The 27,084-nt window shown below is 33.4% G+C and overlaps 1 protein-coding gene across 1 annotated transcript; it reads right to left on the bottom strand.

Moving 5' to 3' along the window:
• Nucleotides 1–27,084, bottom strand: LOC105338979 (calcitonin receptor). The gene is made up of 12 exons (XM_011444332.4): nt 26,461–27,084; nt 14,640–14,753; nt 12,467–12,576; nt 11,840–11,940; nt 11,226–11,352; nt 9,021–9,174; nt 7,670–7,736; nt 6,953–7,016; nt 4,780–4,859; nt 4,011–4,149; nt 1,502–1,543; nt 1–577 (listed from the first exon to the last, which is right to left on the bottom strand). The coding sequence occupies exons 1-12, from the start codon at nt 26,567–26,569 to the stop codon at nt 422–424; spliced, it is 1,263 nt and encodes a 420-aa protein (XP_011442634.2). The 5' UTR covers nt 26,570–27,084; the 3' UTR covers nt 1–421.

Genomic DNA, 27,084 nt, shown 5'->3' with positions numbered 1-27,084 from the left:
GAAAATGAAACACAACTTGAATAATTTATTTTACATGTACGTACAGTTTTGAGAAATTCACCAAAAGATACAGTTTGTAAGACAGTTAAAAAGGTGCAATAAAAATACTCATTTCTTATAGTCAACAAACATTGTATGATAATGATAATTACTTTGATAAAATAGACAACAGTTAAATTATAAATAAAACAATACATTGTTCTGGAATGATTGTCTCTAAATGCAGATAAAAATTTAAATATGTTCACAAGAAATCGCTTCGAGCGAACCAATGATTACAAAACGGCAACAATATGATGAAGGCTTCCGCTTTGAGCACACTTGGAACTCCTCGACCGCGGGGTTTCCCACATTGAGCATAGCGGAAACAGCCGATGATTGCCGATTGCTCTGTAGTGAACAAGTTCAAGGTCAGTCATGTTTAACAACGGCTGGTTTTGTCGAGACACGGTTGGTTGGACACGTAGTCAATGAACGTGTAAGTTGTACTCGAATTCGTGGACGATTGGGTGCGCGCGTGTTTCCCTCGAAACATGGCTCGGTGCTGATGCCATCTCCGTTTCAGGAGAGTTACAACCTGGAAGGTCATTAAAAGAAATGATGTAATTTAAAAGTTAAAAATATTTGAGAGAACCTTTGAAATATTCCACCTCCAAATTTAGAAATGTATGTAATGGTAGTGAAATATGGTCGCAAAGAAGCAATCAAGTTTAAATTAAACCATATTCGAAGAATAAGTAGTTGATCGACAAGTAAGTTTGTGTTAATTCATTTTAAGATTTAGATAAATGATAAAAAAAAAAATCAAATATTCTTTAAATGATGCATGTCTTATTTCAGCAGAACGAAATATAACGAAGCGCAGTGAATTTGACTTTAAGTATTTGATACCATATTCAAAACAAATAGATAAATTAACAGGCTTGCTGATCTTATTTTGAAACTTTTAAATTGATTACACTGTATCATATAACTTTTTTTCATGACAGTAATTACTAATATTAAATTATTATTTTTAACTTAACACTTCAAACAAACTTGGGTCGTTGGGTTAAAAATCACGTGTATACAAAAACACCCAGTCATGTGATCTTAAACAATAGTGTGTTCTCTTAATAGAATGAATCGAAGTAGCCTTAACCACATATAAGTAATGAAATTGATATCACTGTAAGTGGGATTTCGTTAAAACTGCATGCGTTATCCGTGTTAAACTGTACAATCATGTTTTTGACAACATCCCCATTTTAATATTAATTGATGATGTAGTTCATAATTTATGGGGGGTTTTTTGATACATTTTTGACATATACTAGTATACGAGCATGTATAAATCGCTCACTACCGCTTTCCCGAGTGAATGCCCTTGAATCGCTAGGCGGCGATACCGTCGATATGCAGCGAAATAGTCCCGGTTTCACTTTGACCATAACTTTGTACTATTAAAGTTCCAAATATTAAATTTTGTACATCTGTTAATTGAAAACTTTTAGAAACTCACCTCGTGGTTACAGAAACAGTAGATAACAGAAACAAATGAACCCTGCAAAGAAAAAATAGAAATGTTACATTACAGAAACAAATGAACTCTGCAAAGAAAAAATCAAAACGATAAATAATAGAAACAAATGAACCCTGCAAAGAAACAATAGATAAGGTACATGATTGAAATAAATGAACAGTGCTAATAACAAAAAAAGAAAACACAGACAATCCAGACTAGCATGGCAGTTGTATTATTTTCTTTTAAAAATAAACGAAAAATTTATAAAAGCCCCCCCCCCCCCCAAAAAAAATAGAATTAAAAAAATCGATACCAATACTATTCAAAGAGGAAAACATAAAAACCTAATCATACTAAAAATGAAAAAAAAACATAATGTGTCTCTTATGTTAATCGATACAGGGAAGTGAAACTTTGTTTTCGTTTTCATAATTCTAAATGAAAAACAGATATGGCAACATCTGAGTTTTACGGACATCCTTCATGAACTACCGACTAGCCAATCAAATCATTGTCCACGATTCATTAGTTAATTCACGAGCAGGATGTTTTATCCGATAATGTCAAATCAATAGCAATATGTTATGTAGTCCAATTGCATGGGGTTATAGAGGATTTTTTTTTTTTGGTTGTCTGTTTATTTAATTTATTTTTATTTTTATTTTTGAGGGGGGGGGGGGGGGAGTAAAGTTCAATGAGCCGATAAAGTATTTATTTTTTAATTTTATTTTTTTTATTTTTTTAATACATTGTAATTTCTTCACGCACCTGAAATCTTAATTATGAATGAGATTTTTAAAAATCACTTGATTTTATTCAATCTTTGCCGCTAAATAGATTTTTCAACAAACAAGTTTACAAAAATTAATCTTTTTCTTCCTTTTTTTGTAGTAAAGTACAATTTCACTTTAAAAATATTTGATAAAAAAAAAACTACGGCTCCTATTGATCTTGTAAAGAAGATGGGTGGATAGGGCGTGTAAAATGCCCATACGCTGTCGGACAGCATTTGCGCCATATTATTCCCCCATCTTTTTTCCGCCTAGATGTGATTTCACATATTCAACCAATTTCGATTGTTCCATTGTTCTGAACTGAGATTTGTTGATTTGTGCCAGTTGTTTTAATTTACACTTTGTCTAGAATATTTTACACAATTCCTATTCGCTTTACGAAATGAAACAACTACGATAAATCTATTTTATGTTAGCTTTAATTTATTGCGGAGGGGGGTCAAGCCACTTTTCCAACATCGAGCCACTTGTCCAACCAGAACTGACGCCTACCCCCACCCCAAAACAGAAAAAAAAATCAAATATATTCTACGCGTGTCGTTCTCTAAGCGAAGGATTAAAAACAAAGTTGTCTTTCTTCGAGGGTACTTCTCTAAAAAAAAAATCGAATCAATTGGTGTAATATGTCCATTTGAACGGCTGTTCGTGTAATTATTTTTAAACTATTCCTCACAATTTCTTAACAATGCAATGGTAACGTATGACTGCCGTGACAAAAGAAAATAAATCCAATCATAGACGTAACACAAAGCCAGCGAGATCAACTTGATTGTTTAGAGTTTTTTTCTTACTCTATGGTAATGTGTCACACTAATATTCATTATCTTATGAATACACAATAACCATACTATCTGTTTGCTAATTATTTTGCCAATACTCCTTCGAGTTATGAAGTGCAATGCAACATATTGAATTGCGCAGTATTTATAACAACTACATGTAATACAGAAAACTTGTCAAGATTGTGTGGGGGAGGGGGTGTCATACTTGTACATTATACCTTTGCATATCAGTGAGAGATCACATTTGTTTATCGAGCAAAGAATCTCGGTGAAAATCCAGGGAAAAAACCGCAGTTGCACCTCAGTGAATAAAAATTTGCGATGCTATTGTAAATTGATCCATTGCTGATCAGACGCCACAGATGGTTGCACGCTCAATTCGTCGATGTCTCGTACCATGCGCAGGTCTAGAGAGAGGATGGTGGGGAGAGGTGAGTCGCGAGGCGGGGTTCCAGAGCCCAACCCTTGAAAATCCAGATTTATTTAATTCTTACATAGTAACTACCAAAAAGGGTATCTGACCCCCCCCCCCCCCCCCATCCACCCGGCAAACACAATTCTACCTCGACCTTAACCCCCCCCCCCTCCCCCACGGGAGAAATTACCTGGATCCGCGTATGAATATGGTGGTGGCTAAATGGATATAAAATAAAATGAATATATTGATCAGAACTTTATGAGAACTTAACTTCTGGAGTTTAGTTGTTAATGCAGATTTTTTACACTATATATATTTTTTTTTTTTAAAAAAAAAAGGGGGGGGGTCTGAGGCATATTTTTGGTAATTCTATAACGTTAAATAAAAAAAATCTGAAGGTGTCTGGACCCCCCCCCCCCATTTAACCCCCCACCCCCACCCCAACCCCACTTTCACAAGATTCGCGCATGCTGTGGATTTCTATAGTTGATCCCTACTTTACAGATACTTACTTGCAGTGAAACAACAATTGCTACAGCATATGTGTAGACGTCATAAAGCGTGGAGTCCTTGTCATTTGGACGTTTGATGAAGACCAAAAACTGCAGCCCTAAAAGCGGAATCAATATTCCCGTAGCTCTGACTGCCTTCCTGCAACACCGCCATGAAAATATGACATTGAAAAAAAAATAATAAAAAATTGAAGGGTTGCATAACTGTCCATCCTAAAATGGTATTGATTTTATTAGCATTTAATTCACTATTCTTCTTTAGAAAGTATATCACATTTAATAATTAAAATTTGAAAGGATTTTATTAATTACATTTCAATATAAAGATGCAAAATTAAACTTTTAAATTATTTACCAATTTACTTTTACAGGGTAATTTCTTCATTGATGTCAATCATATGTATACTGAGTACTTCGGGTCATTCATTTGATATTTATATTAAAAAAAAACATCGTTGATCAAATTAAAGAAGGTTTTTGGTTATTATAATAATAATGGCCATTTAAGACTATATGTTGGTCTCCGTAAGAAGAACTTGTATAAAAAAAAAGTATAGGCTTATATTTAATTTTTAAAGCTAAAACTTAAAGAATTTTTTTTCTTTCAAATAATATTTTAATATAATAATAGCTTTAAAATATTTATAATGTAGCTTAAACATATTTGTAAAAATTTCAGAAAGTTCTGATTGATAATTTGTTGATCACCCAGCCTTCTAAAGTGATCGGATAATGTCCTCTTTGAGTAATTAGTAACACCCGTGGTTACCTTGTCTGAGCCGCCTCGGGCATCTGTTTGAGCTTTGTTACGAGCAAGCGCATGATGTTGATCACAAAAATTATGTTGATCTGGAATATAAAACACAATAAATGTCATGAGATCTAGTTCAAGACTTATATGATTGTACAAGTGTAATCGTATTGACTTGCACCTTAACGTATGCAAGAGAATGACAATTGAATTCATAGTAATGAAGAACTGACGGGAGTTGATTTTGTCGATGTTTATTTATTTTAAAATCAATGGTATGTTATTTTGCATGACAAGTACATGTAATAACTTGTAATTTTTAATTTGAATTACGCACATTTTAATAATATGAATTTTTGGACTCTTTCGACAAGAATGTCGAGAAACAAGTCGAGTCCCCATATGAATCATGTTAAATAATATTTAAAGATAAAATTAACTCAATCAAACTATGTATCAGTAATAGAAATATTTCTCGAAAATTGTATGGATCCGAGCAATATTGAACTCTAGTCTCGTTCAACCAAACACTCGGCTGACACCGTTAATCTCCGACAAGGATTTACGGAGACAGCCGAGCATCGAGTTGAACGAGACTATATTAAATTCTGGCGTTGGAATACATACGACTACAAAAAATATTTTAATTGTTCGTACCATTTAAAATCTGCCTATTTTCAAGGTATTTATAAATAAGTTTCCTTGAAAAACAATGCTTTAGCATACATTACATCGAATTTATTAATTATTTTCAAGAACTAAGTCTTGTCAGCAGCAATGATTTGTGCTGAGGTCCAAATACTGTTTCACTTTCGGTTAGTCTGAGCAACTGCATAGGAGAGTTGATTAAAATCAACTCCCAAAAAGTAACTTCTGCCATCGTGTTTTTCATTACTTCCGGTCTCTTTTAACTTTTTCGTCACTTCCGCTTTGTGTCAATCGCAACTTCTCGGGCCTTTCCGGCAGGCTCGGAAAAACACCTCGAATGTATTAACATTACTGGATGTTAGAATTTTATACAAAATGGAGTCGCTTTCCATTAAAATTGACATCGGCTAAACAGCATTGTATGTCGGCTTTGTAGTATATTTTAGGGTATGTCATTGGCTTTAATGATTTCAAGCTCATATCTCGACAGATCGTAATATGTGTTGTATTTATATAAAGTTTTATAAAAAGGGGGGTAGTCATGGACGCCAATGTAATACATTCGTGGGGTCTTTTTCTGAGCCTTTTTTACTATGTACACTCATGTATTTCTTTATGAAAAATTGAGATTCAAATAAAAAGTAAGATTGAATGTTTCAATGCTCTGTGTTGCACGTACAATACCTTACATTTGTTTTGTTGTTGTTGTTTAAGAACGTTTACATGTGCTCTCTGTTATTTAATAACTGTTACATAATTTCCACTCGTATTATTTTTATATTTTGTTCACATTTCCTCTCTGTTACAAATTGTTTACATCTGCTTTGTCAGGGCTTCACCTTGTTTACATCTGGTCTATGTTACACTTTGCGCACACCTACATTCATTTACACTTTCATTAACTTGTGTCCGATTTTTGACTTATGTCATCTGTCTTTCTTTAAATCAAGGTAACATCTTCTATTGATTGTTTCTTTATTCTTTTTACGTATGATTTACTTCTGCTTTTCGTTACACTGTGGCCTTCTAAAAGTTATACTTTTGCCTTCTATTTTCTTGTTCTTCATTTCTGTGTTCGTATTCTGTAATATTTTGCCAAAAGCACATGCACTTGTTTTAACCAAAACAAAACCCGGTTTGAGCCAGACTAGTTATATAAGATCGTTCTAAATAACTTCCTACACTTGTTTACAAACTTTTCCATGAAGATCATCTAGTAATAAAGAAATTGTAAACAAGATGCCACGTTTTTATGAAATTAATGCTTATCAAAACGTTGTATCCCTGTATTAATTGCCTCTCCTCTCGATCAGCATGAGTCCTAAGCTTTTGAAATTTTTATGATAAAACATTCCAAATGCATATGATTAAAAGTGAACATATTTCAAAGGAATTATTTAGACGAAGATGATTATCAAAACTCGTCAAACGAAATACCTCATTTGGAGAACTTCAAGGCTATGATAGAGCAGTCAAAAGGATTAGAGTTGTTTTTGAGAAATTTTAATTGCATGAGTAATTAAACAACAAATTTAAGACATACCAACATGGAAAACACAACTGGTGCAAACATGATCCACTGCAGGGAACTTTCTGACAACCAGCAACTGTCAAATAAACATCGGGATCGTTATACGGATAATGACTATTTTACGTAAAGTAAAAGATTTTACGTACATGTATAAATATCCTTGAGAGTGTTTTTTTTTGGGCATTGATATAATTTCAATATTTCAATGTATACTTTAAATCATGGGTTTTTTAATCTTTCTTTTTAATATAAAGCAATATAGCACTAGTTTAGTAGTTGTTTGTTAAACGGTACCGGACTTGCAAAAGCAATCCTTATATTTACTGGTTATTTTACATTGAAGGTCAACATAAAATAATAATGAAACAGGAAGAAGTTAGTAAGAATTCTTAAAAATGAAATGGAAACCGTCAAACTTTCCTGGACTAAGATGTTGTTACCAAGAGTAACCAATATTGACTTCAGATACATGTATAAGATATTGAATAAAAACAGATTAAACTATTTTCTTATTGACGGAGGCTTATCCTGATCGGCGCAATGGTCATTTGGTCTGTTGTTCATATTCATGTAAATTGCGCTCAAAAATAGTGATTGACCAACCTGTTAAAATCCGATTTTGTTTAAGTTTAGCTTCTGCTTTTTCAGTGTAGTGTTAAAAAAATTGTGGATGCAAAAATTATGTATTTTTACGGGCGGGAACTCAAGTTAATTGATTAAACCACTTACAATTTTGTGTTGTCTGTCAACGTGGCCCTTAATCCTGCGTATATCCCTGTTAGGACCAATGGTACACCTGAAGAAAAAATCCAATTAGTAATTATAGTACAATGTTTATGCTCAATCATGACAAAATATACAGTATTACATAAATCGTTGTCGGCAATAATTTTAGAGTTTTCGTTTATTGATCACGTATATTGCTCTAAAAGTGCATGCTATCTTAGAAATTATTTCTTAATCAAGTACTTAATGGTCTGGCAATAGATTGCTGGATATAAATAAGGTATTAATATATTATACTATTTCCAGATAAAGTACTAATATAATTGATTGTGTCTAATTTCTGGGCAATTATAGTTAACTGATACCTGTTCATACATGTAGAAAAGCTGAAGAATCATTAATTCTTCATTAACAAAAATATTCTGGTTCTTAGTGAGTTATTTTGGATAACATATTAAGAAGATAAGGATATGGTTTAGGATAACACCATAAGTACACTAATGCTAAGCGCGACTGTTTAAGGTTAATGCAAGCACTCTTGTTTATATGTGATTAAACAAATTTAACCTTCGACCTTTCTGCACTGGAAAGGGTCTTGGGGGGTCAGTAGTCGATGCTTCGTGCATCAAGAAAAAACCAGGGGAAATTGGTGTTAAATTGCAATCTGATCGTAGCAAATTCTATTAAAATGTATTTTTCTTACGTCAATAGAGGAAAAACTAATTACAAATTTAGGATGTGACTGTTTATTTTCGTCTTATACTAAAACGTAATCTAACCATCATAGGAAATCAAATCGACAAAAAAATGACTAGAAGCTAAATCTGTAAGAAAACTTCAAAAGGCGGCATTTGGTAAAGACAGAAACGAGCGAGTCTGTGTTCACCAAGTGGAATTCATGAATAGGGTTGTAGTAGTAATAAAAACAAGTTCACCCTGGAATAAATGGAATAAAATGATGAACTTTGGGATAATTTTGGCAGGGATTATCCCGGTGGCGGGGGGGGGGTCTCTTACTTTCAAATAAATCCATAAAACTCTGAAACTTTGACATATAACTACGTGTAACTGGTCAAGTACGATGTCCAATTAATTAGAGTAATTACCTCGTTTTTGGAAAAATGAATAACAAATAAATTACATTACATCCCTTTTCAATTTTAAAAATTAAATTCTATGAATATTGCCAAATAAAACAGACAATGCTTAGTTGTTGTGCACTTCAGTTTCATTGAAATTTTGTATTGGGATTTTTTCCTCATGGTATTAAATTCTATACAGAATCCAGGAAACGGGGCGCATGGATAGATATTGCCTTAATTAGTGTTAAAGTTTAAGAGACAGATCTACTTACACCAGCCGATGATGAGACAGACGATGATGAGTGAGTTGCCGGAAATGAACGTGTGCATCATGAGCGTATGTAGACATAGTCCCTCGCAAAACATCCAGGAAAAGTTACTGACCACGGCATACTGCGTGATCACGTGCAGCACCTGACACCACACCTGAAAGGGTAATACCAAGTTTCATTTCAATTGATTTATTACTATTCCATGCTATTGATTATACATGAGGTACAATGCAAATGCAGTAGCTGTTATAGATATGGAATGTAACATTATTGAATAACGTCGGAAGAATTATTATGTAATATGCAAATTAGGAAAAAGAGAATATAATTATATTGTATAAACTATAGCTGTACATATATACAAGGGGATATACCAAGTTCATAATGAAGTTTACTTTTGCACCAACACAAATTTATATATGGTACTTAAGATAACGAATAAATAACGGCAGATGAATATTTCTGCTAAAAACAACGACCTGAATAGATATGAAAATTTGTGTGTTCAAATATACAACTATACATGTAAATATATACAAGTTTAACTGTTTTCAGCTATAATGATTAAATTTTAGTTAATTGGATAATCAATTCTAAACAATAATTATCGTTAACAAACTGCCCAGCTTCATATAATCCAATTAACAGGAATAGATTATTCTTACTGTAAATTAGATAAGTTTAAAAAAAAAGGTGAAACCAATTTCCTTCAATGTATAATCAAATACATCATCTAAGAAACAGTTACACAGAAGGGCAATTAGAGACCGACCAAATTATCTCAGAGTCTATTTAAATATCTCAAAAGGGAACAGTTACTTCAGGGTTTTTTTCTTTCTTCAGTGATTAATGACTTTTTTGTACGTATAATGTACCTTTAATGCTTAAAACAATTCATCAAAATGTCAAAACTGGTTGCTCGTTTTATGAATGTGTGAGAAAAGCAATATAATGTCAATATTTTAGCATCTCAGAAACACGGGAAACGATACTGAGGTCAAAGGCAGTACACGGTTGGTACATGTGTCTGAAATCTATTCAATAACTGTTATTGAATTTACAATATAATGTCTAATATTGTTGGACCATTTTTAACATACACCAATAATATTTTACCATGAAGTAAATTGTTAAGTTTAGATTTGAAGTCCTAGGTTTTTTTTTCGCAATTTCATTTTTTGCTATGAATACAAACACAAAATTGAATGAAATCGTTTATAAAATAAGCAATATATGTCAAATTTATGTATAGAACCATTTTAAGAGCAGCTTGGACTTTGGGTAGTTGTGTCAAACAGCATTAAGACGTAGCCTTGTCTATTTCATTGCTTGTCACTCGGCCATAGCTCATTGAACTCAACAAGATTTGTCTGGCTTTTGAGCTACGACTACGCAATCGGTGTATATTTCACTTCAAACCAGTGTCATTTTTAACTTGTTTTGAGGCAAGAAATAGTTACCTACTACCGAAAGTCCAAGGTCTTGTTAAAATGGTTCTAACTACATTGAAAGAGTTTTCTGCTTTGTACTTTCTTGATATTCTGTTTTTATATTGTGACGTGACATAATGTTACTGAAGCTCAATCTCGGACCCCCTTTGAAGCGTAAACATTCGCTTCAAGTAAGACTTTAACTCCGATTTAAGTACATTATTTTAATAGGAAGATCATATGTAATAATAAACCTTCAGCGATTCATTTCAATTAATGTGATCTAATGAGAACGTATCAAATGTTCTCTATCTCTCAAAGCTGTTGGATAAAAATGTTACGTCATCGCAAACAGAAAACTATTTAGATATGGGCGATATGAATATTTATTTTAGTTTCAAGATTCACGGCTATTAAGGTTTTGAATTTCTTAAAATGCGACGATGCGTTTGAGCGTCGTTTGACGTTATAAGCGTTACATTAAGTAACACGAGTATCGCGCGACGTTTAAACGTTTTATAGTTTTATGTTCACGGGTAATAAGTATGACAGGAAATCACGTGGATCTTTTATTTACTTTTCCTGAGCGTTGCCGAGGAGAGTCGCTTGTTATAAACAGTGTTGACGTTTGTCGTCAATATATCGCGTCTGTCTGTCTTAAGCTTATTAATTGTGTTTTGGAGTTCTTCTTGGACTTCCAAGTCTGACAGTATGTGAAATTCATGTATTCAAATCTACAGCTGTACATCGTATGTAGAAAATTTCGTACACTTACCGGGTTTTCCATTAGAACACCATCCCCAAAGCTGACCACAGACAGATAGATAACGAAACAGAAAGCAGTGATGATGTAAGAGACGAATAGGTTCTTGTGAACCGTAATCCTGTCACAACGTAATTGTCTAAAAATAGAGAAAATCAAAGTACTGAAAATACTGGAAAGCACTTAATAAGCTTGTTGTGAAGTGTTTAGAAATATTCGCATTGATATTTCATTTATGAGTGCAGTATATAGTTTTTGCAATCTATAAATGAAGGGTTCGCATCAACTATAATCCCTCGGAGGAAAATCGACCAGATAAATCATTCAGCAAAAAGGAGAGCTAGTCAAAGGACTGTCTCATGTACGAGTTTTTCGCGAAGTTGATGTAAATCTTATATTTGGAAGTTCTGTTTTTCTCTAGAGGTTAAGCTAGATAATTTTATGCACTTAAAATGGGGTATGCATGAGGGTTTTTTTTTACACGAAAACGGAAAAATTATAGTGTAAAATACTGATAACTTAACTTAAAGATTCTTTGATTGATATTCATCTTTAAGTGTTACATTTTGAAATTTTATTTATCGTAATATTTAAATTCCAGTACACTATGGCTATTGATCAATTACCTGAATTTGAAGAAAATGACTAGAGAACAAATCAGAAGAATCAATGAAATACAGAATCCGACCACAGAAACGTAAACATGGGCGAAATTCTTTTCAATGTCCTATAAAAGAGAAAAAATAGCATATTATCAAATCAAACCCTCTGAATTATATCATCTATATCCTCTGGTCAATATGTATTCCTCCTCAATGATGACCACGCGTATTTCAGAATGTTAAAACGTAACAATGGTCAACAATACGTTACATAGCTACGTGAAATGTACCCCAAAAATATGCTGGCTGCGCAATAGTTGTGCGCATTTAATTGCTCTTGCCTAATTGTGAGAGTGTTTAAATAAAAATATTTGCAATTATACAAATTATGAAAAATATGTATAGATACATGTACATGTATGCTGAAAAAGAGAACAATCAACACGTTGAATATAGTTTGGTATTTAATTGTACCTGTAGCAAAATGACATTGTCATATACATGTAATAGAGATAAAAGAAAAAGTCATGATGTCAAACAAATTATCTCCGCCATAATTCATTGATAGACATCAAAAACACTGTTGATAATTTTCTGAAACAATTACTGACCCCAAAACAATAAGATAAAAACATGAAGACTTATGCTCACCGTTAAGACATTCTGGAAGTTTCGACAGCCCAGATAATTTGAGTACTCTTTTCCAGTGGTAGGATGGACGTACCAAGAACCATTTCTCAAGCAGTCAAAATAAGCTGAATCTGAAATACATGTATTAAGAGTGTAATTCAATATCATATCATTGTCTTAAGGGGGGTTGGATGGACGTAGCCATTTTTAAAACAAAATTTATCTCCAAAAGAAGAGTTCTGTAAAAATAGATACATGTATAGGAAAAAAAAATTAAATCTTAAAGCTCCATCAAATATTTCTTGCCCAAACGATCGTTTATGGCCTCAAAAGCATTTCTAAAACTCTAACATCTTGTGAGTATTTTGTTGTCCATTAAGCCTCCTTAAAAGTTGCGATACTGCATATTATGGACGCTTTTTCATCTATTAGGCTAATTACTGAAGTTGAAAAATAGGTGTACTGGGCAAGGGATAACCTGTCACTTGTAGGGGTTGGCACGCCCATCAAATGAGTTACAATGGTAAAGAATGTATTTGCCGACCTGACGTTATTTGGCTATTTTGTAAATATTTTGGCTATAATACTGTCTTTATTAATGTATACCAACAAATTATGAAAATCATCTTTGTTGTTATGTTAAAGATATGCCTCTGTTATACATGTACAGCTGTATGAATAAAATATGTTTCCTTAGTTTGCTTATATAAAAAAATCCTGCATCTGAGATATCCCAGATTATTAGGTTCAAAAATGCCATGAAAAAAATGGGGGAAAAAAGACGGTGTGTTTATACTCTTGTGCAAGATGTTACTGATGCATCGATTAACACCTGGACTATTTCATAACAATCGAATCACGGATCAGCAAAATGCCAAAACAGCGCAAAAATAGCTTGAGTTTGAGTGCAAAAAAGGTGAAGTGTTAAAAAGAATCCAACGTGTCTTGGTAATACTTAAGGTGGCGCTAAAACAGAAATTAAGTGTCTTAAGAAGATATGAGACACCTTCGTATTATGACGTAGTTTCTTTCAAAGAATGAAATTCAGCACAATCATATGGAATCATTTTTTTTCATAATCTTAAAGTCTAATCAATCGCAACTTCTCGGGCCTTTTTCGGTAGAGCTCAAAAAAACATTCCAAGTTCTATCGGACAGGGTCGAGAAGTTGCGATAGGAAATCTACATGTAGCAATACCAATGACCTACGCTACAATGTATGTGAAGTATGAGCATACTGGGTTATTTTCGCACCATGTTTTGTTTCCGCCCTTCAACGCCCGTCTTCAATACAACCAGACACGAGTAGGTGATACTCTTTCTATTACATAGTACAACCATTTTAACAAGAGCTTGGCCTTTGGTTTTTATGCTAAACAACAATTTGACGTCGGCCTGTCTATTTCATTGTTGGCCTCTCAGTTATGGCTCTTTGAAATACGCAACTGGGGTATATTTTGATTGAAACCAGAGTCGTTTTTATCTTGTTTTGATCCAAGAAAAAGATACTTACACTCTACCGAAAGTCCAATGTCATGTTAAAAAATTATTGCTTTATCCCAGTCTTAAATTCTTCCACTAACGAGCGCGAAAGGTTCGAAAATGGGATTGGGGCGAATGTTGCTCTGTATATACAGTATTTGTGATTCCATTAATAAAAACTTTTACTGTAACAATCATAAGTCAGCAAAACTAGAAGATCGATGTATTTTGGGATAAAATGTGTGATTTTACAGTGTATATATATACATTCTGGAAGGTTAACGTACATTATGTGGCAATTTAAGTTTGGATTACAAAAAAGTTGACTTTTTTTGTGTATGATGACTACGTTCTATCGCTTATAACGCATATTATAGATCGTTGTGACAACACAATGAAGCATCAAACTGAGATTTATTGAACATAACTAGCTTAACAGCAATTACAGGTCCTAAATAATTATACATTTACAGCCTTATAATTTCGGTATACCAAAGAACATGTACATGTATTCCTCTGTCGATGTACTATTAATAGGTCTATAAAACATTTAATAACATATAATCAAAAGGCTATAACTTTTTTTAGTTTATGCCATGAACGTAACTGGAACCTCGTTAAATATCCCAAAGTCTATAAAATAAGCAGTGAGAAACAATCAAAAGGCTATAAATAACTGTTCTATATATAGAAAGTGATGTAACAGGCTTACGGTCGGGCGCGAATCCAGGTATATCTGGACAGGGGAGGAAGGCCCTGGTCCCTGCCTCAGTGTAGTTCCAGCACCCCATGAAATGATCGTGTCGTGGACTGCAATACAGCTTACCTACAACAAAGTCAAATAAAAATGTCAACCATTTTTTCCCCAAGCGACTTCATTTCGCGACTCACAACGAAAAACATGTTCGCAGTGAAAAGTCATTTTTCGTAACGAAAGTCTTAGATAAAAGTATTCTTCAGAAAAAAAGAGAAATGCGTGTAGCTTCAAAGGATCGGGGAGAGAGAGATTTTGATTTTTAAAGAGTTGTATTGCAAGAAGAATTATTTGCAATTATGTCGCTATCATGAATATCACGAAATTTTAACACTGGCAAAAAAAAACAACAAACCAAATAACTGGGTTTACACTGTTGTTCACATATATCAACATAGTTAAGATTTGATAAAAGAATCAACGCAATCGATCAAGGGCAAAAGATCTATAATATATAGAAGCAGCCAAGCTTATTTTCAAACAAAATGAAAAACTGAACTTTGTTCTGTTCTACCAACAATATCTGTTTATAATTTTAAGGTCAGGTTTGCTGATATGAAAAGAATTTACATCGAACACGATTTTTCATTACCAGCTGAATAAGTTGTTTTGGCAGACGATCGCAAAATAACACTTACAAAGAACACTTTCGGTAAATTGCGCAATTATTTTTAACATTATATCCTATGTGTTTGCATTTTACAGAAATTATCGGCTTAAGCGGCTTTTAAGTGTCAATACATGTAGCTTAATTATGACTAAAACCCAATTAACGAGGTAATCCTCAATTACACTCAATAGACAGTATAAATCTGATCAAAGCCAAAATATTCTACTAAATTTTAAATTTCAAATTAAGCATAGTTACTTTTGAAAGCGTGGTGTCTGAATAATTAACTTAATTTTGACATGCATCAAGCAAAACCATGACGTCGAATGCAAAATTACACAAAAATTACACAATTTGTAATGCGCATAGTAGCCAGAATAGCTAGTGTAACAACGAATATTTCATAAAAAATGTATTTTTTTTAAACATCAACTCAAAACTCAAACAATACCGTGAAGGTGAAAAGTGTTGGGCTTTTTTTCGCGCACAACGTTCATTGTCCCATGAGGTAAAAGACTGAATGAAACGCCAAGAAAAAAGTGCAAGTTAATACTTGAGGAATGAATTCAATATTTATTTATTTTATACGATATAGAATGGTTTTGGGCAGTTTACGCTCTATAAATCGCCAATCGGTTTATAAAAAGGTATAAACTGTTTCAAACCTTTTTATATCGAATAAAACTAATAAATACTGAATTCATTGCTTATAATTTAATTTTTTTACTCTTCATTGTAGATAAAAACGGTCACTTGACCTTTAAAATGACGTACAATTGTACAAAATTCAAACGTAACGCCAGGCGTATTGTTACGTTTTTGACGTTAGTCTTATACTCTGACGTAGGCAACATTCTTTATACGATATAAAATAAAAAAAATTAGCCAATCAGAAAGCGCGTTACAGCCAGAATTAAATTATTTTGATATACAAAGAATCTAAAAATTCTGACACATTTTTTTTTACATGGCTTAATGTACAATATACTCGATCGTGTTGTAAACATGCATTAATCTCGTAAATACGTGTCATAATATGATCCATTTTTAATAGATTTTACACGCATTTATAACGATTTAAGATAAAATTGTCACGAAAACAGAAAGGGAATCCTGAAGTACATCACATATGACTATTAGAATATGGAGTGGTCAATCCGACTGATAAAAATAAGCTTTGTGCTACTGTAGAATATAATTATCTGCATTTATATATCAGATTATAATGGCACGATTTACATGTGTAAATGAAGTGTTGTCGTTTCACAAGTTTATATTTTAACAGAAACTCGTGAATGGATTCTCTTAGGTCATTTAACTACCTATAACTTTTTGGGGTGTCAAAATAACACGATCCATCCATCACATTGCCTAACACGCGCGGATCATCTAGACACGCGCATGCCATATGGTACATGTTAAACTTTGCTGAATTGCAATTATTTCATAATGCATATAAACATTATACGTTATTTTTTACCTGTTATACAACGAGGGGTAAATTATATAATGTTTTATATTATTTCAATAAGAATACGTTTAAACTATAAGGACGATTTGATTTCAATTTTGAAATTAGAGTTAAGTGGATATATCTCAAGATCCATGTAAATGTCTTTTGAACAAAATGTTACTGCTTTCAATTTTCAGGACAGCTAATAGAAAGCAGCGATTTGAATTGTAGTATCATAATTTATTTAAAAATAACAGTTATTAGCACTGCAATAACGCCATAAAGTGTTATTGCTGTAACAATTCAATTTGAGAAGTTTTCACTGCAGCTAAAAATGTTATCAAATGTTGATTGTCGATTTAGATAAAAGTTACCGACCCAAACGATTAAGCAGGAGATCTTACAGGGGATTCACCTGATAATCCTCAATTCCTATTAGGAGGTAATAATCAAACCTTAAATCAAAGCCATTGAAAAACTTCGGACTTCGTTTTATACATTGACATGAAAATTGCTGATTTAATTTGAACTCCAGGAGAAAACAAGTATTCCTTTTAAAGGAATGATCGGCATGTTATATCATTGGTCAGCTATGTTTATGTAATGCGAAAGCATTACGGTACATGCATTAAACATGATAAATAAGATATACAGCACTGATCTGTTCATTTCCGAAATTGTAATGCTTGGATAAGCTTTACTTTTAGTAAGCGAAATAAACTTCCGATTAATATTGTTACGCATACGTGAAGAAAAGCGTGAAATGAATAATTATGCTTGTAACTTTATAATTGAATTACTTTCAAGGCAAACGCATTAGAGTAAAATTTTTAAAAATTTACGTGATTTAATCTAATTTTATATTGTAATAAGGCTGTCATTGCAAAGTAAATCAAATAGTGCAAAGCGCAATGCGTGCGCAGATAGTAAAATTTGCCGGATGCCTCATATGGACACAACTGTGATCGGCCGAAGCCGATCACAAAAATACTAGAAGTTAGGATTATTGTAACATTAAGAGGACTCGACGGTCGTGGCCATTTTTAGACCGTATCGATCTCCCTTAGAAGAAGATCTCTTTAAGAAATGTAGGAAAATATCCAAATCTAAAAGATAACATATTTGGACTTTTTTTTTTACTAAACAATAGTTCATAGCTAAACAAACCATGTGTTAAAATTTTAGGTCGATGTGATTGATAATTTGTTGACCATCCAACCTCCTTAAAGTGCGTATGTCATCAATTTTGACTAACTAAAGACAAAGAGTTGACCGGAGTAGTATGTAATTTCAGTTTATCAAGAATCTGGGTTGAAATCATCTTATATAACATCATCAGATGACAAAACACAGAAGTGCCATTTTTTCCGCCATCATCGATTTCGTTTCAATGGAACACAAAACAAATGTGTTAGAGGATTCTTCAATTTCGTAACGCTCTTTTAGATTATAAAAGCCCGTGCCTGATAGGTTACATAATTGTTAAGATTTATACAATTTTTAATTTAAAATTGCTTTTTCTTTTTTTTTTTTGGGGGGGGGGGGGGGGTAGAGGGAGATGGGTGGTTGGTTAGGTATTTCATCTTTCGAGAAGATTTTATTTCTACTGAAAGTTAATTAGATGTTAGAAAACTTCAATCATCTTGTTCGTCTTCCCAGGTTGTCAAAGTAATCAATTTGCGCCAATTATTTCTTTAATAACTCCAATTTTAAACTTTACTTAACAATTAAACTTAACTCCAATAATCGAAGTTATGTGGAATGTAGAAAAAATAAAAAACTTGTCAAGATTTATTAAGAAAATTTTCAAAGTCTGTTCTTCCAGAAACCAACTTTAACAACCTGCTGTATTGTGAACTTAACCTTTTTTTTTTATCTTTATTACTCCTACTGTACAGTGATCCTTGACTGTTTTGTGTACATTTGTATATACTGATTTTGAACCTCAAATACCAATGAACTGGTCTTGAGTGAATAAAGAATTGAAAATTGAAGTATCATTTGATTACTCTCTATTTAGTAAACAAATTGATCAACAAAACTTGTTGAAATATACAAACAAAATACATTGGACATACAAGACAGATGCACAATTTCTCTAGTTGCGTTTTAGTCGCAAGGAGAAAAAAACCAGATGCAGAGAAGTGCTTCGCAATCGTAGAAATGGGCGCAAAAAATCTCAGAGAAAGATAATAAAAGAGAGATTATAGAGACACTCTATAACACTTACATAGGAATGTTTCTCACGGGGCGTCGCGGTTATTTGCAGGGCAACATATTTCGTACGATCTTTTGGGTTTTTTCTTTTCTTTCTTTCTTTTTCTCTCTCTCTTTTTTTTTTGGCCAGATAAATGTGCATACTAATGTCTCCAGTGTGACATAACTTGAAGATTCAGCTGCCATAAAGATTATTGTCGATTGTAACAAGTATTATGAGTTTTAGTGTCTGCTGTTTCAGAATAAGTGGACATCAAAACATGATGTTTGAAAAACAAGGGAAACATGTGTTCTTATTTTATATAACAGATATGGAAAACATAACGTAGATCGATATTTTACACAAAAAACAATTTAAAAGTTTCGTTTCATCCTGCATATAACATACGGGTATGTATTATCAGAAAAGAGGGTTTTTCTTAAAATTTATATCTTTCTAAAATTTTTAACTCACTTTTGAAACTTGACAAAGTATGTATTTTCAAGTTGAACACATGCAAAGAAATTGATAGAATCCTTTTATTTCTTTGACGTGATTTAGAATCATTATTTTTTTTTGTCTTTCGCTTTCTTTTTATTTTAGCATCAAGGCGAAAAAACGTTTAAAAATTCCCTCGAAAGAAGTTATAATCGCATAAAATTGTCAAATCCGGACAACGTTTGCGTGATACAAGATCGAGCTTTAACAGATTTACAGACACGGTGTCTCCATATCTCCAAGTTTTAGGTGGGTGGGTGGTCAATAAATTAATCACCAGCTCCAGTTAGAAGTGAGTGCATGGGTGGATCTTGGTCAACTTTTCCGGAAGAAAACTATGTAATTTTTTTCAAGGATGTAAATTATAAAAAATTAACCCCACACTGAGAAATTCCGGAAAGGTGATCCTGAAGAAACCACCCCCCCCCCCCCAGCCTCCCTCAGCTATTACAGCCGTTCTGAAATGAAATGTGGGAATTTAATGTCTTTATCATCAATATGCCTCCCATTCCAAGCTTAACAACTGTGATACAAAGTGTTCTCAATGGTTTCTGTATCTACAGTAAAATACATGTATGCCAGAGAGCTAATAAAATGGATACACTCTTTGCTAAATTCTCAGATGCACTTCGATATTTTTACGTTAATAACATTTTTTTTCGTCTGATATGTCGATTCTTCTGAAATAAAGCCAGCATTAACCTGCAAAACCATTCGCGAATATTGGCATCCGCAAATATAAATGATTCAATTGTTATTATTTCAGTTTTATATTGAAATAATGAAAAATAATCCCATAATTAAGAAATGGTTTCATATTCAATTTGAGGGGTTCTTGTGTTTGATTCGTTTGGGTATTTTGTTTGATTTTATTTTTGTAATTTTTTTTTTTTTTTTGGGGGGGGGGTGTCGGGGTTGGGGGGTTCCGTTCGGTTCCCTAGATACAGGTTCAAGCTATAAGTGTTGCATATTGTCTGACAATGCATTATTTATACACAGTAGATTAGTGAGAACGCCATGTGCAGTACACAACGCAATCAACTACAATTCTTCTATTAAGGTCGTCATTCAATACAAGAAACCCCGCGTCTGTTGTTACTGCGACTAATTTCCTTCAAGACGTGGTTCTGTTATAAATCGCTCCTAGTCAAACAAATGTTTATAAACAGCTTCAGAGGCTGTGCTAAGTGGCGAAACGTCGTTGCGAATTTGATTACGAGTGCCACAGGTATTTCGCAGTATATAATGCAGAAGTATCTAAACAGAACTCTTATATATAATTACATGTATATATATACAAGACCGTAGATTGTGTGCATCTTTTATTTTATTTTTCATTGCGAGTTACACATCGAGGAGAAATAATTTTGATATAAAGCTTATCAATTTACATGTGCATTCATTCAAAACTTTTCAAGGTTTTTTTTTTATCATACAATTTATGATTTTGTTAGGGATGGCATACGGGTATATTATGTTCATCAATGGAATGAATGTCAAACACTTTACTCTATTTGATCCATCCGAAATCTCTTCTTTTTAACACGATGATCTGCTTGATATTACATAATGTTCAGTAAAAATTAATATGAAATGTAATTTTTTTTCTGTTTCATTTTTCCCCTTTTATTTGTTAGGGGACGTTATCATAAAAATAGTTTTGAGCTTAACGATCAACTGTAAACCTTGTTTTACAACTTTTACAAAATGTATTTTGATTTTCCACTTAACGTATCCACATCTGCATGCACGTACATGCAGTTGTGGATACGTAAAGTGGAAAATCCTCGTACTTGATATCAGATTTCAAAGGTATACATGTACATGCAATTTTAGAACACAAGCTAATTTAAAAGCAACTGTTGTAAGTTGTAAATTAATCGCTCAGTGTACATTAAATGTAACTACATGTATAAACAATTGACTTTTTTTTGTAAATGTAAAATATTTCTAATCTAATTTTCGAAATCTTTTGTTGGTTACAAAAAAAGTGTCTAAAACCTCAAGTGACTAAGAATCAATACGAATCTGATTCCTGGAAACTCTTTGAACGAGTGAAGGACTCCATAGGATGTTTACATTTTTACCATATCTAAATTTCATTTCTGATTCGAGTTGATAACGCTGAACTTTTGATCTAAGGTCATTGCCGTAAAATTATTAATTATAATCCCGAATGATGATAGCAGCTCGTGTTGAGGCGAACAAATGGAGTAATCCCAATACACCACAGGGTGTCGGCAAATGTTGTAAATAGTTCTACTTAATGCCAGATTCTACAGTCGTTACTTTGAAATGTATATCGATCCACTTTTATACTTAATAATAACTACTTCTGGTCGAGACGATAGATATGGATCTGTTTTCAAATACTAGAACATATTTCATTTCTATACTGCTTGTGTTCGAAAAGGAGCCTTATTTTTAAAGCCGTTTTAACAAGAGCTTGGACTTTCGATAGGATGTAACTATCAAGTTTGCATATTAAAACAAGCTGTCAAAAATGGCATCCTTCCTTCTAATTCGGTTAGAGAAGCTCAATAATATTCATAGACTGGCAACTTCCCCCCCCCCCCCCAGATCTGCTCTATTGTATGAAATTGACGATGTACGTTCAACTGTAATATACATCCCAGGATGAAGTCGGACACGTGTCATTGCGTCCAATGTATTCATATTTATTAGCCAATGACTGGACAGTTAACAATTAGTAGGCCGAGCCTTCATCAAATCGGAGTTTGTCACGTACTGCCCAAAGTCAAAGCTCTTGTTAAAGCGGTTGTTTTTAAACTAAGGATTTCGTAAACAGTGACCCCAAGACTTGGTATAACACTTTGGTCAATCCTTTAAAATAATTCACCAGTTGCAGTCAGAATTTCGTACACAATGTCACCACCCATGCATCCTTGTTGTGCAATGGGTTATATATCACGATAATTGAACATCATTAAATTTTGATTCGCAGTGATTTATTTTAGCAAGTGGGCGAATGGCCCGGGAACCATATATATATATTAGATACAAGTTGTATGATTCAAGTTCATTTTAAGTAATTTATAACGTAAACATGTACATGAGTTGTGGAGAAGAAAATGATGTGATTTTTATTGAATACCAGATGAGAGAGAGAGAGAGAGAGAGAGAGAGAGAGAGAGAGAGAGAGAGAGAGAGTGAGTGAGAGAGAGAGAATACATATATATAACTACATGTTTATCAAAAAATATTGCTTTTGCTTTAATCTGATATTGAATTACGTTTTTGAAGTTAAAACGGTAGTGTCCTATTTTCTGTTTACGTTCCGCTTTTAGATGTATTTCCTGTTTCCGTGTTGTGTTTTCCCCTTTCTGAACCGTTCCGCATTTTTTTGCAACATCCGTTTATACACAGTATCATAATATCATTGTTTACTCCTTTTTTACCGATATTAAATTTCATTGCCTTGTGGCATGACACCTGCTTTCACACGTGTTGTTGAAAGAATTGCAAAAATTATCAAATGAGCTTTTTGGGAAAAAAAATCGACTTTTTTTAATACTAGTAAAAGTCGTGAAAGAATATAATAAATAGTTAAACTCTTAAAACTCGTTTTATTGTTAACTACTTTTCATCCCTTTCTTTCCCTCATTTTCTTATGTCGGAAAGGTTATAAATAATATTCACATGTCTTAGGCTTATTCTTTATAATTTCTTTACGAAACAGAAAACATAGCATCCGAACCTTTGTTTACATGTACGTGTATTTGTGCAGTTCAAAATTGGTGTTCAAGAGCTCGGCGTTTGTAACACGAATAGCTTATGTACAACTTGATTGTCAACAGCTGCTGGCGAAAAAAAAAACTTTGAAAAAAACCCAGATTTTAACCGGTCAAAATTGTTTTATTGTGTTAATAGGGTTTAGTGATAAGAGATAGCATTACAACAACAGCTGAAGCAACAGCTTTTTATTGTTGTTAAATTTCTTTTATATTGACGTAATTGTCGCTGTTATCCTTCTCTCTCTCCCTCTCTCTTTCTATCCTTCTCTCTCTCTCACTCTCTCTTTCTCTCTCTGGTTCATCACGTTCTCATCTTTAAGTCTCTCTCTCTCTCTCTCTCTCTCTCTCTCTCTCTCTCTCTCTCTCTCTCTCTCTCTCTCTCTCTCTCTCACCACACACACACAAACATACAACTATAATTCGCTCATAAAAATACTTCGTTTGCACAGTAGGTGGCTATTATCTCCGCGGTGATTAATCCCTTATCAAAATTAAGAGCCGTTGATGTATGCTTTACTCTAAGCACTTCGCCGCTTGAATTGATATATCAACAGTATTCATCACTCAACGGGAAAAAAAATGTTTACAAACAGTATAAATTTAGATTGCTGCCGATACAAAAGTAATTACTTTTAAATCCTCGTGCAATGACTTGTGGGTTTTATTTTTAATTTTTGAAATCTATTTTAAGGAAAAAAAATAAATCAAGTATGAACAGACAAGATACATGTAATTAATCCTTTAAAGTTTCAGATACATCGAGATAAACAATCAAATTACTTATCCAAGTGAAAAATTACTTCAATAAGTGTCTTTAATTGTGGGTAAAACCCTTCTTTTGTCAGTCGACAGTGTTGTATTTCGCATCCATCACTATTATTTTCCGAACATTACCCCAGATTTCAAAGTTTTCGACTATATTAATCGGATACAACACCAACCCCCCCCCCCCCCCGGAAAAAAAAACAATTTGTTGTATTCAATTCAATTTTATCTTTTTAAAAGCTTGATTTAATTTATTTATTGTTTGCTATTCCGTGCCCTATCGAGATAATTTCACTGATGTTTAGAGGTCGCCAGTTTCAAGTGAAGGACGTTTGTTGTTACCTTGGCACTCTGTCCTTCGGTCAATCGTAACTACTCGGCCATTTCCGCTGGCGAAAAATAATTATTTTTCGTCAGCGGAAATGGCCGAGTAGTTACGATTGTCCTGGGGTTACCAAGGCGATACCTACGATTAACACATATAGGCCTCGATTCTTGTATCGTAGCACCTGAGCGTTTCATGATATTTAACAACTTTTAAAATAACATATTAGGAAGCAAATCTTTTCGTCTTCTTTGATAATGCATACGTTGTTCTGATTGACTCTGGTGAAATAATCATTTTAAATTGTTCATAAAAACGAGAAAATATTAATGAGTTGGCCCATGATCAGCAAGCGTACATGTCAGATGGATCGTGGATTTCCAATAATGATTTTTTTTACTACGCATGTGCGCGGAAAATATGGGATCAACATTGCATGTCAGCATGAAGGAAGTACAATTCTCTAATAAAAAAAATTGATGAAAATGCCGTTAATTCTCGAATGTTCGTTTAAAGGTTGTTAGGCAACAGTTACTATGACAACACTTCCCAAATTTCGTATTTTGAATAACTAATCAGTAGATTACAAAGTATGAGTCAAATATAAACAAAAAATGGAGATGGCGACTCTTTATCATCAATTTAATAATGCTTTTGGAATTTTGAAAAAACGAACAATTAATCATTATGCCTCGTTATTACGAGAAAAGACCTTGAACTTTATATATAACTACCTCGTACGTAACAATCGAAAATGCGAAATAGCTATGTCGTAATTACGAGGTTATGCCGTAATCATGAATTCGCGTAATTAAGAGATAAAAATATTGTGTTACGAGACACTTTTTCTCTTTCATACTTTTTTGTAGATTTAATCGAAGAGACATTTCCCATTATTGGGAAAGGTGAGCGGGGCAGGGGGTTCAATCCCATAAAACCAACACCTTGCATTTATACTGTTAATAAAGGAGGCGAGATTCCTAAATAAATGCGCTATGATATACTTGGTCACCACCGTGCACTTTCCAATAGTTGCATTAACTGAAGATTTGTCGAGTCAGGGCACTGATTATTTATATTGCTGCCATATACTTTAGTGTTTAAAAAATCAAATCTCTGGTGGGGATTCCTTGCTTTGTCACTTTTTTTTTCAATAAGGCTCTCATTGACTCTATTAACATTGCGGTGCCGTTTTGTCTATTCAGTAACTTTGCTGATGGACTCCATTATCTTTCTTTTTTTTTTCCAAAACTCTGTCTCTAATTAATTATTTTTTTTTATCAGCATGCAGACAGGAGAAGGAAAGAAGACACATACCGGAAGAAAAAGAATGCAATCCTACAGAAATCCACCATTTTACTGAATAATGAGTAATATGCTATTAAATAGGCCTCTTTCATCACTTTTTAACGAAACAGGAAAATGTATTGCATTTGGCCTTGTATTGAATGACTGGCAAATAAAACGACTATTGTGTCTAGAGATTCGGTGTGTTGGAAATGCTGAGTTAGAAAACATAGTTGGTTGCAGGCACTTTGTAAGAATAACAAACGCACTGTTATATGCCGTTAATCATATCTCCGGACTGTGGCCAATGCCTGCAGAAACCAGTGCAAAGAGGTCACAGATTGATGGACTAACAATGAGGACGAAGACGGCGGCAACGACGAAGACGTTGATAATGATGATGATGACTATGACGATCACGTTGATGAAGAATAAGGAGGAGGAGAACGAGGAGGACGACGACGACGAGGAGGACGACGACGACGATGACGATTATAAAATTAATGATCATAATACAACTGGTTGTAGAATTCGTGGTTAGTGCATTTTTCAGCCCATCATTTTTTCAAAGTTTGTTCACTTGGTCTCAAAAATAAGGTAATTTGAAGTTTCTTTTATAAAAGTGTGTTGTAATGGTAGGGGTTGGCGGTTGGGGTATTGTACTGGGGGAAATAGGAATCGAAAATGAGGAAAATTCAAAATTCTCCAACATGTAAACGTAATTTATTGTTAACGCTTTAGAAATTGAAACAACGTTTCTATATATGTATTATTTTTACTTATTTACAGTGCATCGGTTAAAATTAGCGAACAAACACGAAAATTAATTTAAACCGCATATAGTATAGTTCGGCAGATTAGTGAAGCAATTAAGTTTTAAGGTACTCACCATCATTCGGGGCCGGCTTTGACATGACATTCTTCATACACAGCATTTTGGACCAGGCATGATACTGTCTATATATCCGATTTTCAAACAACGAAAAGTTGCCCATCATTTTTGAAAAATGTTCAGCGCTGAGAAATATAACGTCCTATAGCGTAATATCGATGCCTGTCTTTTTCGTTGTTTTTGTTCTTTGGATAGTTTGTTTCCCTCAAGTTGTTTATTTTCTTCCTTCTGAGCTTCTTAATACACGATATTAAGTCTTAAATCCAAGTATTGAAACAGGTGCCTCTTCTTGTAATTGATAATGTTTGCATTGTGAAACAATTAAAAAGCGTCTTTCAGCACGTGGTCACAATCAACGAAATCCAACGAAGAGAAAAAAAAACAAAACAAAAAATCGTTATAATAAATAAAAACGTCTGTTCTCCCAAGAGCGAGATTATACACACTGTCAGTATCAGGTGACTAAAAATTAAGTCGTAAAATATATATCAAACCATAGCAATCTCGTAAATCAAAGCTCGCGGAGAAATATATGCATCTCAAATCATCAATACGGGAGCAGTAGAGAGCGCCGTATAGCTTCCATTGATAGTATATCCCCACTATCTCACGCTCTCGCCG

The sequence above is a fragment of the Magallana gigas genome, chromosome 10 (genome assembly GCF_963853765.1).
Source record: "Magallana gigas chromosome 10, xbMagGiga1.1, whole genome shotgun sequence".
In the NCBI taxonomy this organism is placed as follows: domain Eukaryota; kingdom Metazoa; phylum Mollusca; class Bivalvia; order Ostreida; family Ostreidae; genus Magallana; species Magallana gigas.
Note: the sequence above shows the minus strand (reverse complement) of the source record. Positions and strands in the feature narration are given on the sequence as shown.